Raw genomic sequence first — 22,804 nt, forward strand, 5'->3', positions numbered from 1 at the left:
AAAGATTGAACAGAGTCTTCACTGAGCTAAGTGTATTGATACTAGTGTGGAACTGGGAGGTGATGATGATAAAATGGCTAAGATAGTCGTAAACCCCCCTGTACTCAAGGAATTATGTTCTAGGCTCTAGAGGGTTAACTAACAGCAAGAAGCTTCTAACATCCAGTGTTAATGGATTAAATTTTGACCTAGGTACATTCAGGACTCTTTCTCCTGGAGGAATTTACTTACATAGAGTTTGATTTGAAAGAGGCATGATTGTTAACAGGCTCGACTATCGATGATATTAAACACATGGGTGTGCATCTCCTTCTGGAATGTAACTGAGGCCCAGGAAGAGTTGGGACAGACCAAGTTACCTGTCTTGGATAATTATTACCACCTGGTCAGAGGGTCCATTCTTTGAATAAGTAGAAAATGGTGTGATTCTTGCCTTTCAGCAAGTCCTGCTAGTTGTCAGAGTTAACATACTACAGTTGAATATTTAATGACCAAGGATGAATCTGGAACCTTAGGAAGCATTGAAATACTATTAACTAGAATTGGGTAAGCATCACGTTTGCATCACTAAAACTAAGAGGAGTTGGAGATACAGTTCTTGGTTTTCTTGTGTACGTAAAGTGAGGAGTTGGAACTAAACGTGGTGTCAGCAGATGTGAGAATAAGTAGAGCAAAAATTTACAGGCAGTGTGTACCTATAATGTTGAGCTCCACGAAGTCCAGCCCCGTCTCAGATGTCTCAGCAGCGGCTTTGCTTCCAAGTACCTCCTCTTCGTTAGAATGTTTAAACACGAAACAGCTGATTTAAAATATCTGAGAGAAAAAAGAGCCGGTAAATTTTCCCTTGATGGAGTTCTTTTTACTCGTTTTGAGGTGTTCTATTGAAGCATCCTAGCCACCCGGTTTCTGAAGGAATAGGGGGAATGCCCGTCTCCTCTTGATCCTTAGTCTCAGCATATTTCTCAAAAGGGGTAGCTTTACAAGGCTTTCGTGTAAGTGGATCTTCTGAAAAGATGCCTGCCAGGCAGATCTGGGTTTCCTCAGCCAGAAGAATCTAGGCACGTGGGCTGTCATTGGTCATTTGACTCTCCTCTGTGGGTCTCAAGCGTCAGTAATGTGTAAGGTAGGAAGGAGGTGAAGATTAAGCGGGGGGCATCCCTGTGGTAACTAGAATCATCTATTCTCGAAGCTCTGTCCACCTGGGATATATAAAAAAGCATGGAGTGTTAAAACTGAATGGCTCTCATCAGGAAATATTGAAAAGATATGCAAATGGCATTTGACTCAGTTCTTCTCTCTTGTGAAGACAAAAAAAGTGACCCTATTTTTGCATCCATGACCAGAGCCTCCGTTTTCCCCTTAGAACCATTAACTGTACCAGAGAGGCTTCCTGGTACAGTAGGAAGAGCACTGGACTGGGACCTTTATCTGCGTCATCTTGGACAAGTTATTATTTCACTTTTCTGAGCCTCAGGTTCCTTGTTCATCCCAAACATTTGTTAAGTATCTGGTAGGTGCCTAATACTATGCTTGGGTCTGAAGTTACAAAAATGGCTCCTTTCTCACAATCTAGTGAGAAAGACAGACAATTCTAAAATGACGTGGTAAGTGCTTGGGTAGGGAAAATACACAGTGCTCTAGAAAAAGAGGAGGGAGTGGGGGTAGCATCAAAGAAAGTTTTTCAAAAGAGGTAGTATTTTAGATTAAGTCTTGTAAGAGTAAGTTTGAGTGTTTCAGGTGGACAAAAAAAGGCAATATAGTCTGATGATTCAAAGCCTAGATTTGGGAGACAGGTAATTTCTGAATTCATATTGAGTCTGCCACTTACTAGCTCTATATCCTTAGGCTGGTGGCTTTATATGCCCTGATTCTGTTTCCCAACTGTAAAATGGGAAGATCTGCCTACTTAATTCAGGGTTACCTTGAAGATTAAACTGCAGAATCTATAGAGAGCTTATTATAAAGTGCCCAATGCATAGAGCCTATCTAATGGTAGTGGCTTTTACTGTTCCAGGAAGAGGAAGCTATTTGTATGGATGGATGTACAAGTATGCCAGGTTCTGAACTACAAGTTATTTTACATGGCTTGAAAGGAGGTTGTCCATGGAGAGTGGATGGAAGTGATCTTGAGAGCTAGGTAGGGACCGATGATGAAGAGCTTCAGCTGAATAATGAGGGGGTCTGCCATCAGGACTTTCCTCAAAGAGGTGACAGGTAGGGTGCCATTTGACTTCAGAGAGTGCATGACCTGAGTCTTCATCCAGGCATTCAGATCTGGTCTTAGGATCCAAGGCTTATGTGGGCTGGACGACTTCTCAGCAGAAGGTGGAGATGTAGCACAGTACTCCTCATTATCTTTCATTTGCAGGATATGATGGATGATATCTGCCAGGAGCAGTTTCTAGAGCTCTCCTACTTGAATGGAGTACCGGAGCCCTCTCGCGGACGTGGGGTGCCAGTGAGAGGCCGAGGAGCGGCACCTCCTCCTCCACCTGTTCCCAGGTAAAAATAATGGAGGTGACTAGAAACAGGATGTAAATTTGACTGCCAGTAGCATCTCTCTCTTAGTGGTGCTCCAGCTTAGAAGGGGGCCTCAGGATTTGTACCATCAAGAGTGGAATAGTAGATGTTGGCACTTTGGTCATAGTCAAGTGCAGCTGTCCTGTTGAAACTTTTGCTTTTTTAATTTTGGACAGTTCTAGCATTTTCAAAATGGTCTCTGACTTTAGAATTTTACCTGTGACTGACCTTTAATAGAGTGTTCAGACTTCCCAAAGTGGTAGTCCGCTGATGAGACATTCACAGGTCCACAGTGGGACTGGGTCCTTTACCCACCCATACATTCCTGTGTGTTGTAATAATAGTTGATTTAAGGCATCGTGAAATCTGAACATTAAACTAACCTATGTTTTAAAAGCTCTATTTAAAGTAAATTTTCCAGGGCGCCTGGGTAGTTCGGTCCAACTGAATGTCCATTGAATGTCTGACTCTTGATTTCGGCTCAGGTCATGATCTCACAGTTTGTGAGCTTGAACCCCATGTGGCCCCATATTGTGCTGTCAGCACAGACCCTGCTTTGGGATTCTCTTTCTCAGTCTCTCTCTGCTCCTCTCGTGCCCTCACGTGTGCGCTCGCTCTCTCTCTCTTTCTCTCTCAAAATAAATACTTTTTTTTTTTTAAGTTTATCCTTTAAAAACATAAAAATAAATTCTCCTTTGCAGGGGCCGTGGTGTTGGACCACCTCGGGGGGCTCTGGTGCGTGGTACACCAGTGAGAGGAGCCATCACCAGAGGTGCCACCGTGACTCGAGGAGTGCCACCTCCACCTACAGTGAGGGGTGCGCCAGCACCAAGAGCGCGGACAGCAGGCATCCAGAGAATACCTTTGCCTCCACCCCCTGCACCAGAAACATATGAAGAATATGTAAGAAGTTTGAACAATGTGCCATTTCCCAATACCTAGAAGGTTGCCAAAGGCAGTTGAATGACAGCACCTAGGCCCTTAACATAGGTGGCAGGGACTGCCTGTAAGATCTGGAGTCTGCTCTCTTGTAGTGACTGTTACACTACGAGAAGATTTTTCCATTTTAAGCATGGTTTACTATGTGTGAATAGATTAAACAGGAAATAGGCTGTGCCTTGATATATACAGTGTTTTACTAAGGGGTTTTTTCACTAGTTACTACTGATAATGCTGAAGTTCAACTTTTTACCTTGTTTCCTGCCCACATGTTTGGTTGGTTGGTGGTCCAGTTTTGTTTCATTTAAAAAGAAAATAACCCTTCCTCTCTCAGCCATTCCACAGTGGGTGTTAATTTTGGAGGGAAATTCCGCATTCTGTTAATCCAGAAGCCTGCCATACTCCCATGGGATGTAATTACCTCCCCTACTCTGTGTGATTCTGACTTTCGGTATCCTTTTATTTGTTCTAGGGATATGATGATACATATGCAGAACAGAGTTATGAAGGCTACGAAGGCTATTACAGCCAGAGCCAAGGGTGAGTCAGGCAACAGAAGTGCCATTTCGTGTCCTAGGGATGGATGGAAGGAGCTGGAGCAACAGAGATTTAGGAAGCACACATCTAGGGAGCGATGTGGCTTCTCGTTGGAGGGTATCTCCTTTGCTTTCCATGTCAGTAAGGCACACGGGTCTGTTTCATTTAGATAACTGTGAATCTTATGGTGTAGAATCTGGAAATAGCAGATGGAAAATTCCTGAGCCGTGACCACATGGAAATAAAGGGAAAATGCCTTTAAAATTGTTTTGATTTATTATTTAAAACTATCACAGCCACATTAAAGGTGCATTAAAGTTTAAAAGGAAGCTAGAATCCCACTACCATAAGTGAGGTTATTTTCTGCACTTTTCTTAAATAACGTTTTTTGTGTATATGCATCGTATCTGTGATTGATTGTAAGTGTCTCATAATTCTACAGTGGGGACAGAACAGCATGTTTGTGTATTCTTTTCCAGCGAGCCCTATAAATGTGTGTTTGTGTGCACTGTGATTAAGATGGTCAGTTTAGAATTTTGGTTTTTCACTTTAAATTATGTGGTATCCATTTTTCTCTGCTATTGTCATTTTTTTATAAATGCATAGCGCATACATGTTTTGGAAGGATTTTCTGGTTTGGAGATGGAGCAGAATTAGCGTTTTCCTGTATTATACATGTAGTAGAATGACTGAGATGTGGGGGAAGTGAAACCAAAACAGACTTAACTCTCGAGCTCTCTAACACTCTGTCTTTGACTTTCAGGGATTCAGAATATTATGACTATGGACATGGGGAGGTTCAAGATTCTTATGAAGCTTATGGTATGTCTTTATTTCCATGGTGGGCAGAATGTGCAAGTAAGTGCCAGGGAGAGTGCTGGTGACTGGATTATTGGGGGTCCGCCAGTCACCCACCTAAGGAGAAGACTTCAGAAAGCTGAGATGTTGGAGATGTGACAATAGCAGTGCTGCTCTTACTTAAATTGTGTGGTGTGCCATAGAAAGAGGAGCTCTTAAGGTGAGATGGGGTTACTGTTACTCTTGGAAAGCTAAGCGGATGTCTTAAACTAGGGCCCAGGTCCAGCTTGGCCTGGTTGGAACAGCAGACTTTTAAGCCAGTGTTGCTCGTTTTCTACTTCAGGTCAGGAGAGATGGCTAGGCCTAAGTCATGTTGCAGGGCCTTTGCTGCTGGTGCTTAGGCCACATTGGTAGATAACAAGAACTTCATCGTATCTAGCTTTATTCTCCAGCCCCGCTTTGTTTTTTAAGAACAGTTTTAGCTCTCATCAAAAAGAATCTATGTAGAGGAAATGTTAGTTGAAGGGGAGCTAGGTGGCAAGTAGCTGGCCAGGGCAGGTTGGATGCAAGAATAGTGCCTGTCAGTCTCAGATCTGAGGCCTTAGGGGCTGGAGCCAGGTCAGGGCAGTACTGGCACCAAGCTCCTTACTGGCTTGGAGACATGTCAGGTCAGTCCTTGATCCCAAGAGAGCTATAGAGGCTGGAATGGCAGCAGGACCAAGCTGTCTTCCCTGAGGTTTAGTTGAAAACACATTGCTCAAGAGTGTCCTCCAGAGCCAGTTATGGCCCTGGGTTAATGGGCCCCATAGGGAGTGCCATGTGGCAGTGGGTGCAGAGAGAGCAGCCTTTGAAATGCATGTGTTTTCAGCATACCTGAGGGAATTCCAGAGTCCTTGGCAAGGGGCTCCTCAGTTGGCACGTCATCTTAACAGACTAGTTAACAGTCTCCCCTTACCCCTGGTTGAAAAGAAGGGGTGGGGAGCCTTTTCGAGCTGAGACCAGCTGAGCTTAATTCCTCAGCACAGTATGTAGTAGCCAGTCAGCTGCTTGCCCAGGGAAATAGTTTTTTACCAGTTCTCGTTAAATGGTACTGGACAGTTGCCATCGGTAACACTGCACCGCTCTGCTCGCATGCCACTATTTAGAAGGGCGGTGGGATTGCCCTAGGGTATTTCCCTCCATCGGCGAGACAGTACAATGGGGCCTCTGTATGTGTTTGACTAAATTACATTTCTGTTTTGCCAGAGAAGAGACTGGACTGAAAGAGGCAGGCTGCCTCTTTTGCTCCTGGTATGATGTTGCCACAGTTAATCTGTTACGATTTCTGCGTTTATAAACAGAATTAGAAAAATAAACCGTCTTGTTGGTACCAGAAGCCACTTGGAAAGTGATGGATGTAATATACCTATTACACTAAGGGTATAAACAAGCTTAGATAGGATTCTTTGGGACTTTAGATCCACATAGAGGTTTGAGACCTATAGTGATGGAGGCTCTTATTTGTGAATGCAGGCAGCTGGAGAAATACTTCAGGGATGAACTGGCTTGGGTAAAGTATGGGGGCGAGTGGGAAGAATAAGCTCATAAACACAACTCTTTTTCCTGAAAGGTCAGCTATAGAAGTAAGTGATACCTCCCTCGGGCTTTTCCCTGTGACAAAGGAAAACCATTTGAGGATGTCAACCATGGTGTCTGGCTTGTCTGGGCTATTGCCTAAGAAAGAAAATAGTGAATTCTCTTCATCAGTGCTATAAACGCATTCTGTTGTACTTCCCTCCACCAGAGCAGTGGACCAGCTCTGTTGGTGAGGAGGCCTCATGAAATGTGGCCCTTGTTTGCTTCTCCCAGAGAGCCAGAGGACATGCCTCAACAGGGAAACCTGACTTGCTGTTGGAAAGGGAGCTGCCTACTTCCATTCTGAAAGACTTCCCAAAGTTGCCACGTTACCTGAGGCTTTCTGCCAAATTCCTTTGGGAACAGGAAAAAGGGCGTCGTGGACCCACTGAGACTGATTTTTGTTTTACTGTCTTGAGTAAGGTGTCGGGTTTATCCAGGTATTGGGTTATCCTGGAGTAGAGATCATGTTGCCTGTGGAGAACCTCTTTGCTGTAGATGACTCCAGGTCTTTTCTGAGCTGTTTCTCGTCTGCCCACTCCAAATTGCCCTACAGCTGGAAAATGAACTAAACTGTTCAGGAGGTCCAAGCAGAGCAAAAAAGCAAGGACCACTGGGAGGTGGCATGACGCTGGAAGCGAAGCAGTGTTTCTGGTGATCTTTACCATATACTCTACTCCTGCTCATCCCAAGATGCCAGCGGCATGTGGTTTATTAAACTGTTCTTGCTTTCCCCACAGGCCAAGACGACTGGAATGGGACCAGGCCGTCGCTGAAGGCCCCTCCAGCTAGGCCAGTGAAGGGAGCATACAGAGAGCACCCATATGGACGTTATTAAAAACACACATGAGGGGAAAATATCAGTTATGAGCAAAGTTGTTACTGATTTCTTGTATCTCCCAGGATTCCTGTTGCTTTACCCACAACAGACAAGTAATTGTCTAAGTGTTTTTCTTCGTGGTCCCCTTCTTCTCCCCACCTTACTCCATTCTTAACTCTGCATTCTGGCTTCTGTATGTAGTATTTTAAAATGAGTTAAAATAGATTTAGGAATATCGAATTAATTTTTTAAGTGTGTAGATGCTTTTTTTCTTTGTTGTTTAAATATAAACAGAAATGTACCTTTTATAATAAAAAAAAGAAGTTGAGTAAAAAAAAAAAAAAAACACCACAAACCTGTTAGTTTCAAAAGTGACATTGCTTGCTTTAAAGGTTCTGAAGTTTAAGGCTTGTTAACTTTCTCTTAGTTTTGATTTGAGGCATCCCGTAAAGTTGTAGTTGCAGAATCCCAAACTAGGCTACATTTCAAAATTCAGGGCTGTTTAAGATTTAAAATCACAAACGTTAACGGCAGTAGGTGCCACCATGTAAAAGTGAGCTCAGACGTCTCTAAAAATGTTTCCTTTAAAAGCACATGGCGGTTGAATCTTAAGGTTAAATTTTAATATGAAAGATCCTCATGAATTAAATAGTTGATGCAATTTTTAACGTTAATTGATTTAAAACAACAGCAACAACAAAATTAGGTTTGTAAAACTGACTTTTTCATTATGTGGGTTTTGAAATCTAGCCCCAGACATACAGTGTTGAGAGATACTTAGCGGGGAGTACGATTTGAAGAGGTTGATTTGGGGAGAGGGGCTGGCCACCTGGATTGAATTTGATGCAGAGCTTTTTAGCCATGAAAAACCTTTCAATAGTAATACTAATAATTAAAATTTCAGTATTTAAAAAGACAAAGTGTTTTGTCCATCTGAGATTCTGCACTCCATGTAAAGCTCACTTGGACACTTAGAGCCACAAGCTGATGATTTTTTTTAAGTTGACAGTTGTCAATATTGAACTGTTCCCAAGGTAGTTAGTGAAGTATGTCTCAACACTAGCATGATATAAAAAGGGACACTGCAGCTGAATGAAAAAGGAATCAAAATCCACTTTGTACATAAGTTAAAGTCCTAATTGGATTTGTACCGTCCTCCCATTTTGTTCTTGGAAGATTAAATGCTACATGTGTAAGTCTGCCTAAATAGGTAGCTTAAACTTATGTCAAAATGTCTGCAGCAGTTTGTCAATAAAGTTTAGTCCTTTTTTAATCAAAGTAAATGTGATGAATTGTCATTTTTTTTTGGGTGGACAATAAAATAGTTTTCTCTTTCAAATAAACTTAAATTAATTCTAAAGTTAATGGGCTTGTTAAAAATTTGGAGACATTCTTAAAAGTGGTGGGGGGGATTTTATTTTAAGTTTACCAAAAAAAAGTTTATCGAGTTGTTAAGTTTTAGTTTAAAAATAACCAAAGCTTTTTCACCCCCTGGAAGTTGTTGACAGCAGTTTTATCCGTCCTATATCACAAGCTCTAATTTCTGGAGAGAAAAAACCCAACTGAGCCGAAACTTGGATTGGTTTCCATACATAGGCCTCAGTATTTAAAGTGCCAGCCACCCTCGCTTGCACCTTCTGTAGAGCCCCCAGGTGGCCCTAAGAGTGACACCAAATAACCTCTGTGAGCTTGGAAAGAGATAGCGCCTGCCTTTAGATACGACAGTTCAGCAAACCCTGGGTGCCCTTAAGGGTTTCCCTTCCAGTCCCAGAAATGCTGTTGACAAATCAGCTGGGCTGGGGCAGGATCTGGCATGTTAGGCTGGCTCTGAACTCCCTCCTGAGAGACCAAGAGAGGAAATGATGGAATTGGTTGGCCCTGTTTCCACTCCTCTGTTAATTCTCGGGGTTCTCATGCCTTCCCTAAGGGAGCCACCTAAACTGCTCGGGGGTGAAAAATCCTCTTGTATGAAGTGCCAAGCTGCCTGCAGCAGTGCATGATGGACATTTTTTTTTTTCTTTTTAAAACACACCAACAAAAAAATGTATTTGTAGATTGTGATAAAGTGTAAATAACTGAATTTTCAACCATGGTTTGAAGTCAGCTTTCAGGGCATTATGTCTTGTTTTGATGAAAAGAGATCACTCTATACCCCCCTTTTTAAAGGAAAATTATCGCAAGAGAATCAGGATGTGTAAAGCTAACATGCATCGCAAAAAACCAAAGGTAACCTAAATGTCTGATTTTAATAGCACATATTTCTCTTTTACATAAACTGTGACAGCAACTTGCATAAACAATTCTTTAGCTGTTAATTTTAATGTTAAAACTTTGCAAAACTTGTTTAATAAAAATAGCTGTAAAAAGAAAAACCATATGCTGCCGCATAAATTAGCCATAACTCTTAATAATCCTGCCCATCACAAGTGAACTGTAATGTAACCTGGGCACAAAGTCTGACATCTTAAATGACACATTGTAAAATTTCAATGAATGTAGATTAGACCTGCTGCTCCCCAAAGTCAAGCTTTCTGCTCAGCTATTTAAAAATGTACAAGGATGAGCCCCTATAGGTCCCCATATTGATATTCACAATGAAATGTTACTTAAAATTTCTTTAAAGTTGCATGTTTCTCTCCTGTAATGTGTAAACTGCATGCAGGATCTCTATCTTTTATTTTGTATGTCTTTAAAACTTCCTCTTCAAAAGACTGACCTCTTACTTCTCCATTTTCAGGTGATTGAAAACTCCTGAGGCATTTCCTGGAGTAGAATGGGTAGTGAAGACCCATGTCAGGTAGGTTAAGGTGATTTCTGCTAAGGATGTGGGACTTTTATCCTAAGTATAAAATAGTTTTGCCAGGCGGTGGCCTGGAAGGTGATCAGTGGGCACACTTTTCTTGCCTGTCATCCGTACGTATCCTATTTACAACACAACTATGTTTAAATGTTGGTTTACGATCCATACTGAATTTACTTGTTATGATCTTAGTGTCAGCTTCTATTTATTAAATCCCACTCTATCCTGTCAATAACTTACGAGGTGGGGCACTGTTTCATTTGGAGTTCATTGGTTATAAGCAACAAAGTGACTAGATAATGTAAATAAAAGGGCACTTATTAGAAATGTGTTAGGGGCTCCAGATTTAGTGTGAAGGCTAGAAAATCTGGCATGGGAACCAGATTGCAGAGAACTGGGACAGCAGTGGTAGATCATTGGAATGTTCTTGAAGACAGGACTAGCTATTTAGGTGCTATTGCAAGAATGAATGAACTCTAGCTGTGTTTGTTTGCTTTCTCCCTTGAGATTCAAGTTCTAGGGAGGGAATGTCAGACTGTATTAGCTTGAGTCACATGTTCATTCTTTACCAGGATGTGGGAAGAAAAAACTAATTATGCAAAAGGAAGCCAGAATGTTATTAGGAAAAAGGAACGGGTACTGGGAAGCCAAAAAACAATTGTCCAGTAATATTTGTATATTACAGAAGTAACTGAGACTTAATGAGGTTAAGTACTTCCCAGAGTCATATAATTAGTATGGCTAGTAATCGAGCCCAAGTTTGTTGCCAGAACCTAACATCTTCACTCTCTATATTATACTGCTTTTAATCTAAGGAAAGAGGTATTTCTCACCCTGAGGTATCCCTCAGAAGGGATAGTGTGGCATAGTAGAAAGGGCATGAGACAATGACAAAGAGAGTTGAATCTCCAAGCTTTGTTAAGTGACCTGACACAAACCACTTATTTCCAAATCTAGGGAGGAAGATGGTGATACTGTACACCTTAGAGTGGTTGGCAAACTGAATGAGTTTTGGTATGTATAAGGCCAATCAATTTGGTGTCCTATATATACTAAATATTGGTGTTCTGGAAGAAAGGTTAACCCCCTGATTTGGGTAGGCGAGGGCTCGGGCAACTGAGCAAGCCTTCCTGCGGATTGAAGCTGTCGAGGAGCTAGGTGGATGATTCATCCCTCTGCTCCCAAGAGAGTTGTTAAGGTTAAGAGGGCACTGAAGGGAAAGGACCAAACTAGTAGGCCAAAGGCATATACAGCCTTTGACGGTGATATCTGCCTTCTTGGGAGATCATGTCTTCCTGACCTGCTTCTCCCAGGAGCCTCTGAGATCTGGAGACTCCAGAAGACCGTGTGTGTTGGTCATGGTTCTGGGCACCTAGGAAGTCCTAAGTCTGATATTGATTATATGAACGGCAAGGCAATTTTAGGGGAAAGTCCCTGAATACAGAGAATTAGTCTTGACTCTTCCCTAGGGTAGTCTTAAGAGCAGAATTGGGGGGATGCTTCTTTCTTCATTTGGCCTACAATTTGTGCCTGGAAAAACAGGTTTTTATTGTTGGCAGATCTGGATCTGCAGCAAGTGGTCTGCTTTTTCTGAGTTTGTAGCTTAGTCAGTTAGTCCCAGTGTTTTCTATAGCTTTCTGTCACTACCTGTGAATTTTTATTATTACAGTCCTGTAAGCTTTAGATAAGCCAGGCAGGACTGGGGACCTGTCCTGACTCTGCTTCATCATTTGTCTCTGTTTTGACGAAAACAAAACCTTTAATCCCTCTCTGGGCCTCAATAAAGTTGATAATAGTAGTTAACATCACTGTGTGATAATATCCTAAGCAGTTAATAAGAATTATCTCATTTGGTCTTCTTTTTTTTTTTTTTTTTTTTTTTTTTTTTAACGTTTATTTATTTTTGAGACAGAGAGCATGAATGAGGGAGGGTCAGAGAGAGGGAGACACAGAATCTGAAACAGGCTCCAGGCTCTGAGCCGTCAGCACAGAGCCCGACGCGGGGCTTGAACTCCCGGACCGCAAGATCATGACCTGAGCCGAAGTTGGCCGCTTAACCGACTGAGCCACCCAGGCGCCCCACATTTGGTCTTCTTTACCTTTCTCTCTTAACTGTTATAAAACTTGAGTAACATAAAATTTATCATTTTAACCGTTTTTTTTTTTAAGTTTATTTCTTTATTTTGAGATAGGGGAAGAGTGCATGTGTGCGCACATGTGCAAGGGAGGGGCAGAGAGAGAGAGAGGAAGGGAGAAAATCCCAAGCAGGCACCACGCTGTATGCATGGAGCTGGACATGGTGCTTGATCCCACAAACTGTGAGATCATGACCTGAGCTGAAATCAAGAGTCAGTCGCTTAATTGACTGAACCACCCAGGCGTCCCATTTTAACCATTTTGAAGTGTACAGTTTGGTGGTTTTTAGAATATCCACAATGCCGTGCAACCATCACCACTATTTGATTCCAGAAAATTTCCATTACCCCAAAAAGAAATCCCATACCTGTTAGCAGTCACTCCCAATTCCCCTCTCTCCCCAGCCCCTGGCAACCACTAACCTACTTTTTGTTTCTATGGATTTGCTTCTTCTGGATGTTTCACATAAATGGAATTACATAATATGTGCCTTTTGTGATAGGCTTCTTTCACTTTGCATAATATTTTCAGGGATCATCCACGTATCATTACAGCATGTATCATTACTCTTTTTTTTTAATGTTTTTATTTATTTTTGAGACAGAGAGAGACAGAGCATGAGCACGGGAGGGGCAGAGAGAGAGGGAGACACAGAATCTGAAGCAGGCTCCAGGCTCTGAGCTGTCAGCACAGAGTCCGACGTGGGGCTCGAGCTCACAGACTGTGAGATCATGACCTGAGCTGAAGTCCGATGCTTAACCGACTGAGCCACCCAGGTGCCCCTGTATCATTACTTTGTACTAGTGATAGGAAGCATACTACTTCCAAAAGCAACCCGTTTCATTTAAGACCGCTGCAAGTATTAGAAGTGTTCCCTCACTTTGAATGAGTCACTCTGGTAACTTATACTGGTTCTGCCTTGGACACCTGAAGAAATAGCCTGTCAAGCACTTGAAGATCCTTTTCATTCGTGTTTCTTTTCCAGTTCCAGAAGGTTTTTTTGTTAGACTTCCTAGATCTGATTTTCAAGAACTAGTAATTTGGATTTTATGTGCTGGCAGTTGTTGGGTTTTTTCATTTTGTTTTTGTTTTTTTGTTTTAATGTTTATCTTTGAAAGAGAGAGAGAGAACGTGAGTAGGGGAGGGGCTGAGAAAGAGGAAGACACAGAAACCGAAGCAGGCTCCAGGCTCTGATCTGTCAGCACAGAGCCTGATGCGGGGCTCAAACTCACGAACATTGAGATCATGACCTGAGCTGAAGTCAGACACTTAACCGACTGAGCCACCCAGGCACCCCTATACTGGCAGTTAATGTTTACTCAGATCAGTATTAGCCCCTGTAAAACCTCTGCTGCAAGCCAAATGCTGCCCGTAAGCCTACCAGCTTACAGCCTCTGGTTAGCTTCTATTAATACAAATTAAAAGACATGTTAGGATTATTGAGATACCATATGGAGATGTGATCCCCTATTGAGAATCACATGGTTGTGATTCATCCATTTAAAGTGTACAATTCAGTGGTTTTTAATATATACAGGATTGTACAGTCATCACCACATTCAGTTTTAGAGCATGTTTATCACCCCCCAAAAAGAATTCCCATGCCTCTTAGCCATCTCCCCCATCCACTTGCCTTCCCAGCCCTAACCAACCACTCATGTACTTCCTACCTCTGTTGACTTGCCTGTTCTGGACATTTCGTGTAAATGGAATCATACAACATGGGATCTTTTTTGACTGGTTTCTTTCACTTAGCATAATGTCTTCAAGCTCCATCCATGTCATAACACGTATCAGTACTTTATTCCTTCTAATGTCAAATACTGTTTCATTGGATGTATATTGCACTTGTTATTTATCCGTTCACCCACCGATGGACATCTAGGTTGTTTCTGTTTTTTGGCCATAGTGAAAAATTCTGTGGGGCTCCTGGGTGGCTCAGTCGGTTATGTGTCCGACTTTGGCTCAAGTCATATCACAGTTCATGAGTTTGGGCCCCGCATTGGGCTTTGGCAGCATGTGGAGCATGCTTGGGATTCCTTCTCTCTCTTTGTCTCTGTCTCTGTCTCTCTCTCTCTCTCTTTCTTTCTCTCTGTCCCTACCCTGCTTGTGTACACTCTTTCAACATAAATAAACTTTAGGGGCACCTGGGTGACGCAATAGGTTAAGCATCCACTTTAGCTCAGGTCATGATCTTCCATTCATGGGTTTGAGTCCCGCTTTGGGCTCTGTGCTGACAGCTCAGAGCCTAGAGCCTGCTTTGGATTCATTCATTCTCTCTCTCTCTCCGTCTGTCTCTCTCTCTCTCTCAAAAATAAGCATTTAAAAATAATAAATAAACAAACAAACTTCAAAAAAATACTGGGCACCTGTGTGGCTCTGTTGGTTGAGCATTGGACCAGCTCAGGTCATGATCTCATGGTTCATAAGTTCGAGCCCTGCATCAGGCTCACTGCTGTCAGCGCTAAGCCCACTTCAAATCATGTGTCCTCTTCTCTCTCTGCCCCTCCCCAGCTCGTGCTCTCTCTTTCAAAACTAAGCATTTTTTTAAAAAAATACTGTTCTGGGCATTAATGTACAAGTTCTGATGTGGACATATGTTTTCAGTTTCTTGCACGTACACCTAGGAGAGGAATTGCTGGGTCAGACGGCAGCCCTTTGCTTAACTGTTGGAGGGACTGCCAGAGGCTGCACCATGTTCCCACCAGCAATGTATGAAGTTTCAAATTTCTCCACCTACACTTGTTATTTTCTGCTCTGTTTATTGTAACTATCCTGCTTGCCGTAAATTGGTATCTCATTGTGGTTTTGATTTGTACCTTCCTTAATGACTAATGTTGTTGAGCATCTTTTCATGTGCTGATCCCCTATTTGTAGGTCTTTTGTGGAGAAACGTCTATTGAAATCTTCTATCAATTTTCACATGGGACTATCTTTTTATTATTAAATTGTAAGTTCTTTATATGGTCTGGTGCTAGACCCTTGTCAGATAGGTGATTTGCAAGTATTTTTCTCCCATTTCATGGGTTATCTTTTTATTTTCTTTGGTTGTTTTTGTTTTATTCTGTTTTAAGTAGGCTCCATGCCCAACGTGGGGCTTGAACTCACAACCCTGAGATCAAGAGTCTCATGCTCTACAAAATGAGCCAGCCACGCACCCTTCTCTTTACATTCTCTGAACCACAAAAGTACCATTTTGATGGAAGTCCGAATTATCTATTTTCTTTTGTTGCTTGTGCTTTTGCTGTCATAGATAAAAAGCCACTGTCTCATTCAAAGTTCCAAAGATTTATACCTATTTCCATCTAGTTTTATTTCATACGTTTAGGTCTGTCGCCCATTTTGCATTAACTTTTGCATATGGTGTGAGGTGGGAGTCTCATATTCATTCTTTTGCATGTGGATATCCAGTTGTCCCAGCATCATTTATTCAAAAGACTGTTTTTCCCCGTTGGATGATCTTGGCACCCTTGTCCATACTGGCACACCAATGGACCACAGCGATATAGATCTACTACCTTTTAAAATATGTATTACTAAAAGTTACTGATATAATTGGAGTAATTTCTGACAAATAGTGGCTACTCAATAAATAATAGCTGACTGGATTATTTTGGCATCACTAAAGGCTAATAGTCAGTCATGGGGCTAGGATTTGATCCCACATATGGATATCTCCAAACCCTGTCTTTACCCTGCGTTTATACTTCTGGCTGCTAAAGGGGAAAGGAGGCTAGCTATTCTAGCTGCCATGCTTGGCCATATGTAGTTCTTCCGAGGCTTAGAGGCTGTGCTCTGTGTGCCCTTTCTTCCACTATCAACATCCTTTGCTCCTGTCCCCATCTCTCTCCAGGGTTTCTATCGAACCTGCAGGGTGTTAATGGCAATGACTGTTGCTGCTAAAGGAACACTCTCACCCTTTCTTACCTAGGGATACTACAGTTATTCAAGTAGCCTTAGGGTTTGTCCCTTCTTGCTTTCTCTCCCACCCCCTTCCACCCTGTGTCCCAAGCCAAGAATGAAGGTAAGGATGCCTCAGCAGCTGCTAGGGCTCTCTGGCTGCTAAACATGAAACAGACTCAGATTGTGTTTTGTTTTAGGAACAGCAGCCTGAGAGTCAAGACCCAAAAGCCTCTTGCCTGCACATACACAGAGTTGCACTGTACCATGTGAATAGGGGAGTAGGGGTGGTGTGGTAGTAGATGTTTACACTGAGGTTTTTGAAACTTAAATACTCCCTGCCTGGTCTCAAACCCCAAAGCTCTATGTCCCTCAAGGCTCACGGGCTCCGTCTTTCTATGTTCTTGTGCCTTGTGAGAGCCTGTACAGGCTGCTATGTGCTGGCAGTGTTACTGTTAAGTAGTCATTTAAATTTTTCCTTGGTCTGGGGCACCTGGGTGGCCCAAGGGTCCGACGTTGGCTCAGGTTATGATCTTGCAGTTTGTGGGTTCGAACCCCACGTTGGACTCTGCTGACAGCTTGGAGCCTGGAACCTGCTTCAGATTCTGTGTCTGCCTCGCTCTCTGCCCCTCCCCCACTCATGCTCTTTCTCAAAAATAAACATTAAATTTTTCCTTGGTCTGTTTCCATGCAGTGATCTTGACCCCACTTGGTAAGGGAAGGAGAAAGTGACATAGGGAAAATAAGCAGCTCTTCCTGGCTAAGGGAGGAGCTCTTAATTCTAATTTGAATGCCTCCTGTGTGTCCCTATTTGGTAAATGAGGCAGCTGATACTAGGAGAGGTGAAGTAATTTACCATCATTGCGTAGCAAGTTGTGGGGTGTGCCTCTCAGGATTTTTATATACTGAAGTCAATTCTCTATGCTGAGAGCACACTGCTTCTGTAAGATGACACCATATTTCATTGATACTGAGGCCATTTTTTATAAGCTGTATCAAGTACTGCAAAGAAAGAAAAAATACTGCCAATTAAACCAACACAGTAGTTTGTTTTCATATCAAGTGTAAGATGCATCCTGATTTCAGCTGTTAAAATCCGAAAAGAAAATGTATCTTAACTATTGCATTTTGTCAGTTCTAACATTTATTCTTTGCTATGTGTATGTATTACCTTATCTACCTATAAAGTAGCTATTATTGTCCCATTTTTACACAATGGTGAAACTGAGGCCCAGAAAAATTAGGTAACTTGTCCAAGGTCATGCAGCTGTTAAGTAGCAGAACTGGAATTCAAGCTCAAGCCGTCTGATTTCAGAGTCCGTGATCAGTTTCAACTACTAGATTGTGCTGGAATTTTAAAAAGAGTTTTACTTGTCAGCTAGAACCATCTCGGCCTATACAGTATTCTCTACTCTGGAAGGAGGCTGCTTCTGCAGGTATATTATTGCTGCTGCAGTGAACATTGCTGAGACCACGTAGGTCCTTATTCTGGCTGTTACAGGTCACCGGTCTCCATCAGTTTATGGTGTCTACCTTTCAGAAGCTCAGTCTAATGGAAGAGAATAAGTCTTCAGTAGTCACGTAGTGTGTGGTTGTGCTCTGTTGCTGAACTGAATATCAAGGAGGCTGGGGGAGCTGTCCGAGGAGTCTTAGGGAGCATCGGAGAAGGGGAGTGACATTTAAGTCGAGTCTTAAAGGATAACCAAGAATTTGCCAGGCAGACAGATTCACCTAGCACCTTATTATGGCTTTAAACAGACTAATGTCAGTGCCTGCTGCCTCGAGAGGTAGTTTCACTAGCTTTGGAGCCTTAGGTGAGCTAGCCTCCCTGAGTCTCACTTTCATCATCTGCAAAATGAGAGGTTATCGTTTATCGAATAACATTGTTGTAAAGATTGAGTGAATGCCTGCAGAACGGTCAACGTGACCTGTAGCAAGCACTCAGTAAATGTTAACTATAAATAGAGGCTGGGCGAGTAGGTTGCTGCCCATTTTGAAAAGCTAAATGTTAGGCAAAGAATTTGGTCTTCATCCTAAAGGTTAGGGAGCTGTTAAAGGCCTTGAGCATGAAAGTGACTTGAACACACCTGTGTTTGCAGTTGAGCCCAAGGTAGGTATGAAAGGAAAGCAGAAGGGCAGAGTTTGGTAAAGTGGCACCATTTCTTTGCCAGAGAGTGAAGGGATGTTGTCCCCTCACCTTGCCTTCCTTCTGCTCTCCTCCTACCAGAAGCCTTTTGGTTCTTAACCTTTTTCAGAAAGAATAATCCTGTCTCCTCTCAGACGTTTGGGCTATTTGAGGGTGGGATGTTAGGCCTTTGCCACATGTCATGGGAGGCTTCCCACATCCTGTCCCTTTAACCCACCCTGTGAATTGGAGACGAGAACTCAGTCCCTCTGATAGAAACTTCACTCTTAAGGAATGTTGCTTCCTCACTCTGGGACCTGAATGCGTGAAGTCTCTGCCTCCATTTTAAGCTCTTAATTCTAGGCTAACTCCACTGGAATTATCATATGCAGCGACCCACTTAATTCTCACAGACAACCCTGTGAAGCAGGGATTAGGCTGGGAAACTGATGAGTCTGGGCTAGGATGACCAAAGGGCCCAAGAGCTGGAGTTCAGACCCATGTCTCTGCTCTTACTTAACTGCCTCCTGGTCTCTTCTCTGTACCTACAGTGGCCACCAGAAGATCCGCTTACACTGAAAGTAGTTCCCAGCTTTGGTGTACAGGATGGATACCCCGTGCTGTGTTTCCAGATTCGTGAAATTAAAAGAATTGAATATTTCTAAGCCTTCCCTTTCTCTCTCCACAACCTTCATGTATCTCTTGCTCTCTGGATTAATAGTCATTGCATGTTTAAAGCTAGCAAGCATCTGATGAATATTTAATAGCCTGAGCAGACAGGCTGGATACAGCTGTCTGAGACAGCAGCTGTTGGGGGGAAGGGGAGGAAGTGCACTGCCCTGCCTAACTACTTGTTCTTTTGTTCCCTGGGCTAGCTCTCGTAGGCTCCTTAGGAACAAAGGCCTATCTATGGTGGGCACTGCACCCTAGTCCTGTTGTGACCTGATTGCTCCCTGAGCTTCCAAGGAGGCTGCATTCAGGCAGCAGACCAAACCTTGTGGGGACTGGGGAGGTGGGGGGTGGGTAGTGAGCAGATAAGTTCACTGACCTCTAAAAGCAATTTTCTGACCCCTGGGCTGAAAGTCGTCTCCTCTGTAACCTGTGCTGGCACGAGGGCGGAGGCCATGTTCTCATCCAGTGTTCCGCCAGCTGCAGCTCTCCATTCTAAGAGGAGGGAGACTGTCTCTGGAAGGGACTTGGATTTCATAACCATGCTGCTGAGGGTCAGCTCCTTGACATTCCCTGACCGCACATAGCAGCTTCTCAGCAGTGGGTATACTGCTGTGGTGAGAGTCTTTGGCTGCTGTCTCAGGCAGGAGATGGGCAGCTAGGAACTTCTCAGACAGGGACACAAGCTATCCCAGTGCTTCTCCCCACCTACCCCCAGGGAGCTTGTTGCTACAAGGAGGCCTCGTCATTTCCAGGGCAAACTTGGGGAGGATATGGAGACTCCTGAAAAAAGCCAGCTCATTTGAGACGTGTCCAGGCAGAGTCTGAGACACAGCCAGGCCATCAACCCGGATCAATCACCTAAGTAGAACACGTTGCTAAGAAATTGGACATCCTCCTGTTCTCAATACCGCATTAAGAAGTCTGTATGAGCTGTTGTTCCCTTGTTAACCTCTGCAGCCCACTTAGCACCTCAGTCTCTTCTCTCCAGACACTGTGGTGTGAGAACTTGAGATAGAAGAGTTTGGGTTTCAGATACAACTAATTCCTCTCAGGCTTTTGGCTCCTGCAGCCTTCATGCTTCCCATTCATGGCCAAGCTTTAGGTACAGAATGGACGCTCTCCGTTTCTTAGGCTCTCTGGGGTTGGAGTTCAGAAAAAAAGTTCTGCATCTGCCTTTGAGAAAGAGAAATACCTTGTGCTCTGATAGGATTCTTCATAAGCTTCTTTCCAGAGGTCAGTATAAATGGCCACCCCTTTCATTCATTTTATTAAAGGCATTAGCTGGGGTGCCTGGGTGGCTCAGTTGGTTGAACCTCCGTCCAACTCTTGATAATCGATTCAGGTCATGATGTGGGGTCATGAGATCAAACCGTGTGTCGGGATCCTCTCTCTCTCTCTCTCCCTCTGCCCCTCTCCTGCCTTGTGTGCACTCACTCTCACTCTCTCTCAAATAAAAATAAAATAAGTGCATTGGCTGATATATATTATTAGAACACCTACTATGTGCTAGACACTGGAGATTCAGTGGCAAGTAAATAGGATAAAATAGGTCCCTGCCTTCACGGAGCTTATATTTCTCAAATATGTCTTGAGTGTCCTCAAGACAGACACTAAACAAATATTAACCTCCTAAATAACATACATCATCTCAGTTTTGACAAGGGCTATGAAAGGAAAGAACAAGGTGCTGTAAGGACAGACAACAGGCACACTAGCCTAGCTTGGGGGTTCTCTTTAAAGAAACGATGTTTAAGCTGACATCTAAAGGAAGGGTTAGTTAGCTAAGCAGACGGTTTGGGTTTGCGAGATGGTTCGGGGAAAGGATACATAGCACAGTCTACCCAGAGGGCAGGTTTGAGGCGAGGTAGGAACCTGGACCTTATTCTGAGGCCGTCACTGAAGACCACTGAATCCAGGAGTGAGGTGTGGGGAGCAACATGATTAAATTTAAACATCACTTGCTGGGGCGCCTGGGTGGCTCAGTCGGTTAAGCATCTGACTTTGGCTCAGGTCATGACCTCACGGTTCATGGGTTTGAGCCCCGTGTCGGGCTCTGTGCTGACAGCTCAGAGCCTAGAGCCTGTTGTGGATTCTGTCTCTCCCTCTGTGCCCCTGTTCTGCTCGCACTCTGTCTCTATCTCTCAAAAATAATAAATAAACATTTAAAAAAAAAAAAAACTTGCTCCTAAGTGGAAAGTGGATTATGGATTTTGAGGACCTGTTAGGAAACCTTATTTTAGTCCAGACAAGAAATGAGGAAGACCTATAATAGGGTGATAACTGAAAATGTAGAGAAGCGAATGGATCCAAGGACTTTCCAGAGCTACAATAAACATAGTATGGTGCCTGATCAGATGTGGGAGAAGAGGACATGATTAAGGAGGGTTCCTACTTGCTGGCTGGAACGACCAACAGAGCGGGGGGGTGCCATTTTTTTTAAAAGAACAGCAGCGCTGCTAACAGGCTTTGGCATGAGAGCAGGGCCCTGCCCTGTGGCCCAGGCTTAGGATGTGTCTCTCCTGCAGATGACTCTGGGTATTTGGGGCTGTGAGGCCAGAAGAGATGGACCCCTGAGCTTAGGACTGAGGTGCTAACAATAGCTGTAAGAAGATGCCTATTTTCCTCATTCTCTTTCCTCCAAAGTCTTTAAAGAAAGCTCTTTATCATTTTCACATCTCTGGGAAAGCAAAACCCATTTTCCCCTCTGTATAGCTGGAGGCCCCAAAGCTTGTATAGCTAAAGGCCTAGTGGTTTCAAAGCTTGTATAGCTAAAGGCCCTAGTGGTTTAGTTGATTCTGCCCTGAATCGCTCAGCTTAGGCGTAGCCAAGGATGGGAGGTACATGAAGTGAGGCTCCATTTTTCATTGCCTGACTAACAGCAAAAAGACAGTTCTTAGAAGCTGTGAGCTCCTACTGCCTACCCATCTGTGCACCTAGAAACCTGTACTGAATGAAGTAACTAGAGTTGCGCTGTGGGATGAGGAGATTGTAAGGGAGGCAGCCTGGCCGAATGGGAGGCCAAGAAGCCCCCTGATAGGGTAGCTTCATGTCTCTTAATTTTCTACTTGTGTCTTTGCAGCGATCAGAGGACTCCGGAAACCAAGAGAGCTGCCTGCTGTGTCATGGCTGGCCTGAGGGCATTTGCTGAGCACAGAGAAACCCAGGAGAGATCACCAGTCTTTTCCCACTCCACCTCTTGATCTGTCTGATTTGCCCACAGAAAGCCAGCTAGGATCCCCTAAGAGAGTCTGTAGGCCCAGAATGGAGTCCTCAGGGCTGCAGGGAACTGTGATGCTAACAAACCTGCTTAGGACTTTAAAGAGCTGAAGGGCACTAACAGTATCCCAAGCACAGCTTCCTAGATCTGAATAAACTGGTCACTCCCACTGTGTCCGTTCCCAGATTGCCTGCTTCCCCCTTAGCCTCCAGCAAAACTGGATGGAACCACCTCCTGTTTCCCGCCATACCACACCTGCGCTATGGGTGCCAGCCTGGGAGCCCTCTGGAGGTGCCCAAGGCTGGTTGTCACCTCTGTTACAGTCTGAGGAAAGCCAAGTGAGAAGGTTCATTTACTTTGAGCAAGTTATTTAACTTCTGGGCCTGTTTTTCTCTTCATTGCTGATTACTAACCTTGTCCAAAAGGCTCTTAAAAGGCAGGGCTTTTCCTACTTCACTTCTGTACTGTCTAGCCCTTCCCCGACACGTCTCTGGCACCGAGGAGCTCAATAAAGTTTGGTCAAGTGAAGAATGGTCCCACTCTGGTAGCTTCTGTCAGCTCTGGGAGAGAGCCAAGGCACCTTGTCTAGCTCCCGCTCTTCCTCCAGCTATATTGAGCTAGCTCTTTGGCCTAACACTTGCTCTTGAAGGATTAGAAAGTCAGCCTTTGATAGCCTTCTAGTTTCCAGTGGCCTGTGTCTAGGTCGATTTTATCCTGAGCTACCTC

The 22,804-nt window shown here is 43.6% G+C and overlaps 1 protein-coding gene across 3 annotated transcripts in view; it reads left to right on the plus strand.

The window, feature by feature from the left end:
* Positions 1–22,250, plus strand: part of KHDRBS1 (KH RNA binding domain containing, signal transduction associated 1) — a 38,907-nt gene extending 16,657 nt beyond the window's left edge. The window contains exons 5-11 of one of the 3 annotated variants that reach the window (XR_446331.3): positions 2,369–2,502; positions 3,222–3,423; positions 3,932–3,999; positions 4,760–4,818; positions 7,149–7,341; positions 9,966–10,025; positions 21,941–22,250. Coding sequence is in view for 1 of the 3 variants with exons in the window: in XM_007092404.2 (XP_007092466.2) it covers positions 2,369–2,502; positions 3,222–3,423; positions 3,932–3,999; positions 4,760–4,818; positions 7,149–7,246 (561 nt within the window). In the remaining 2 variants the exon portion in view is untranslated. Of the gene's footprint in view, positions 1–2,368; positions 2,503–3,221; positions 3,424–3,931; positions 4,000–4,759; positions 4,819–7,148; positions 7,501–9,965; positions 10,026–18,740; positions 20,163–21,940 lie in introns of those variants that run through there. The other 2 variants (XR_006221142.1, XM_007092404.2) reach the window with 2 other exon arrangements.
* The last annotated feature ends 554 nt before the right edge of the window (positions 22,251–22,804 follow it).

The sequence above is a fragment of the Panthera tigris genome, chromosome C1 (assembly GCF_018350195.1).
Source record: "Panthera tigris isolate Pti1 chromosome C1, P.tigris_Pti1_mat1.1, whole genome shotgun sequence".
NCBI lineage: Eukaryota > Metazoa > Chordata > Mammalia > Carnivora > Felidae > Panthera > Panthera tigris.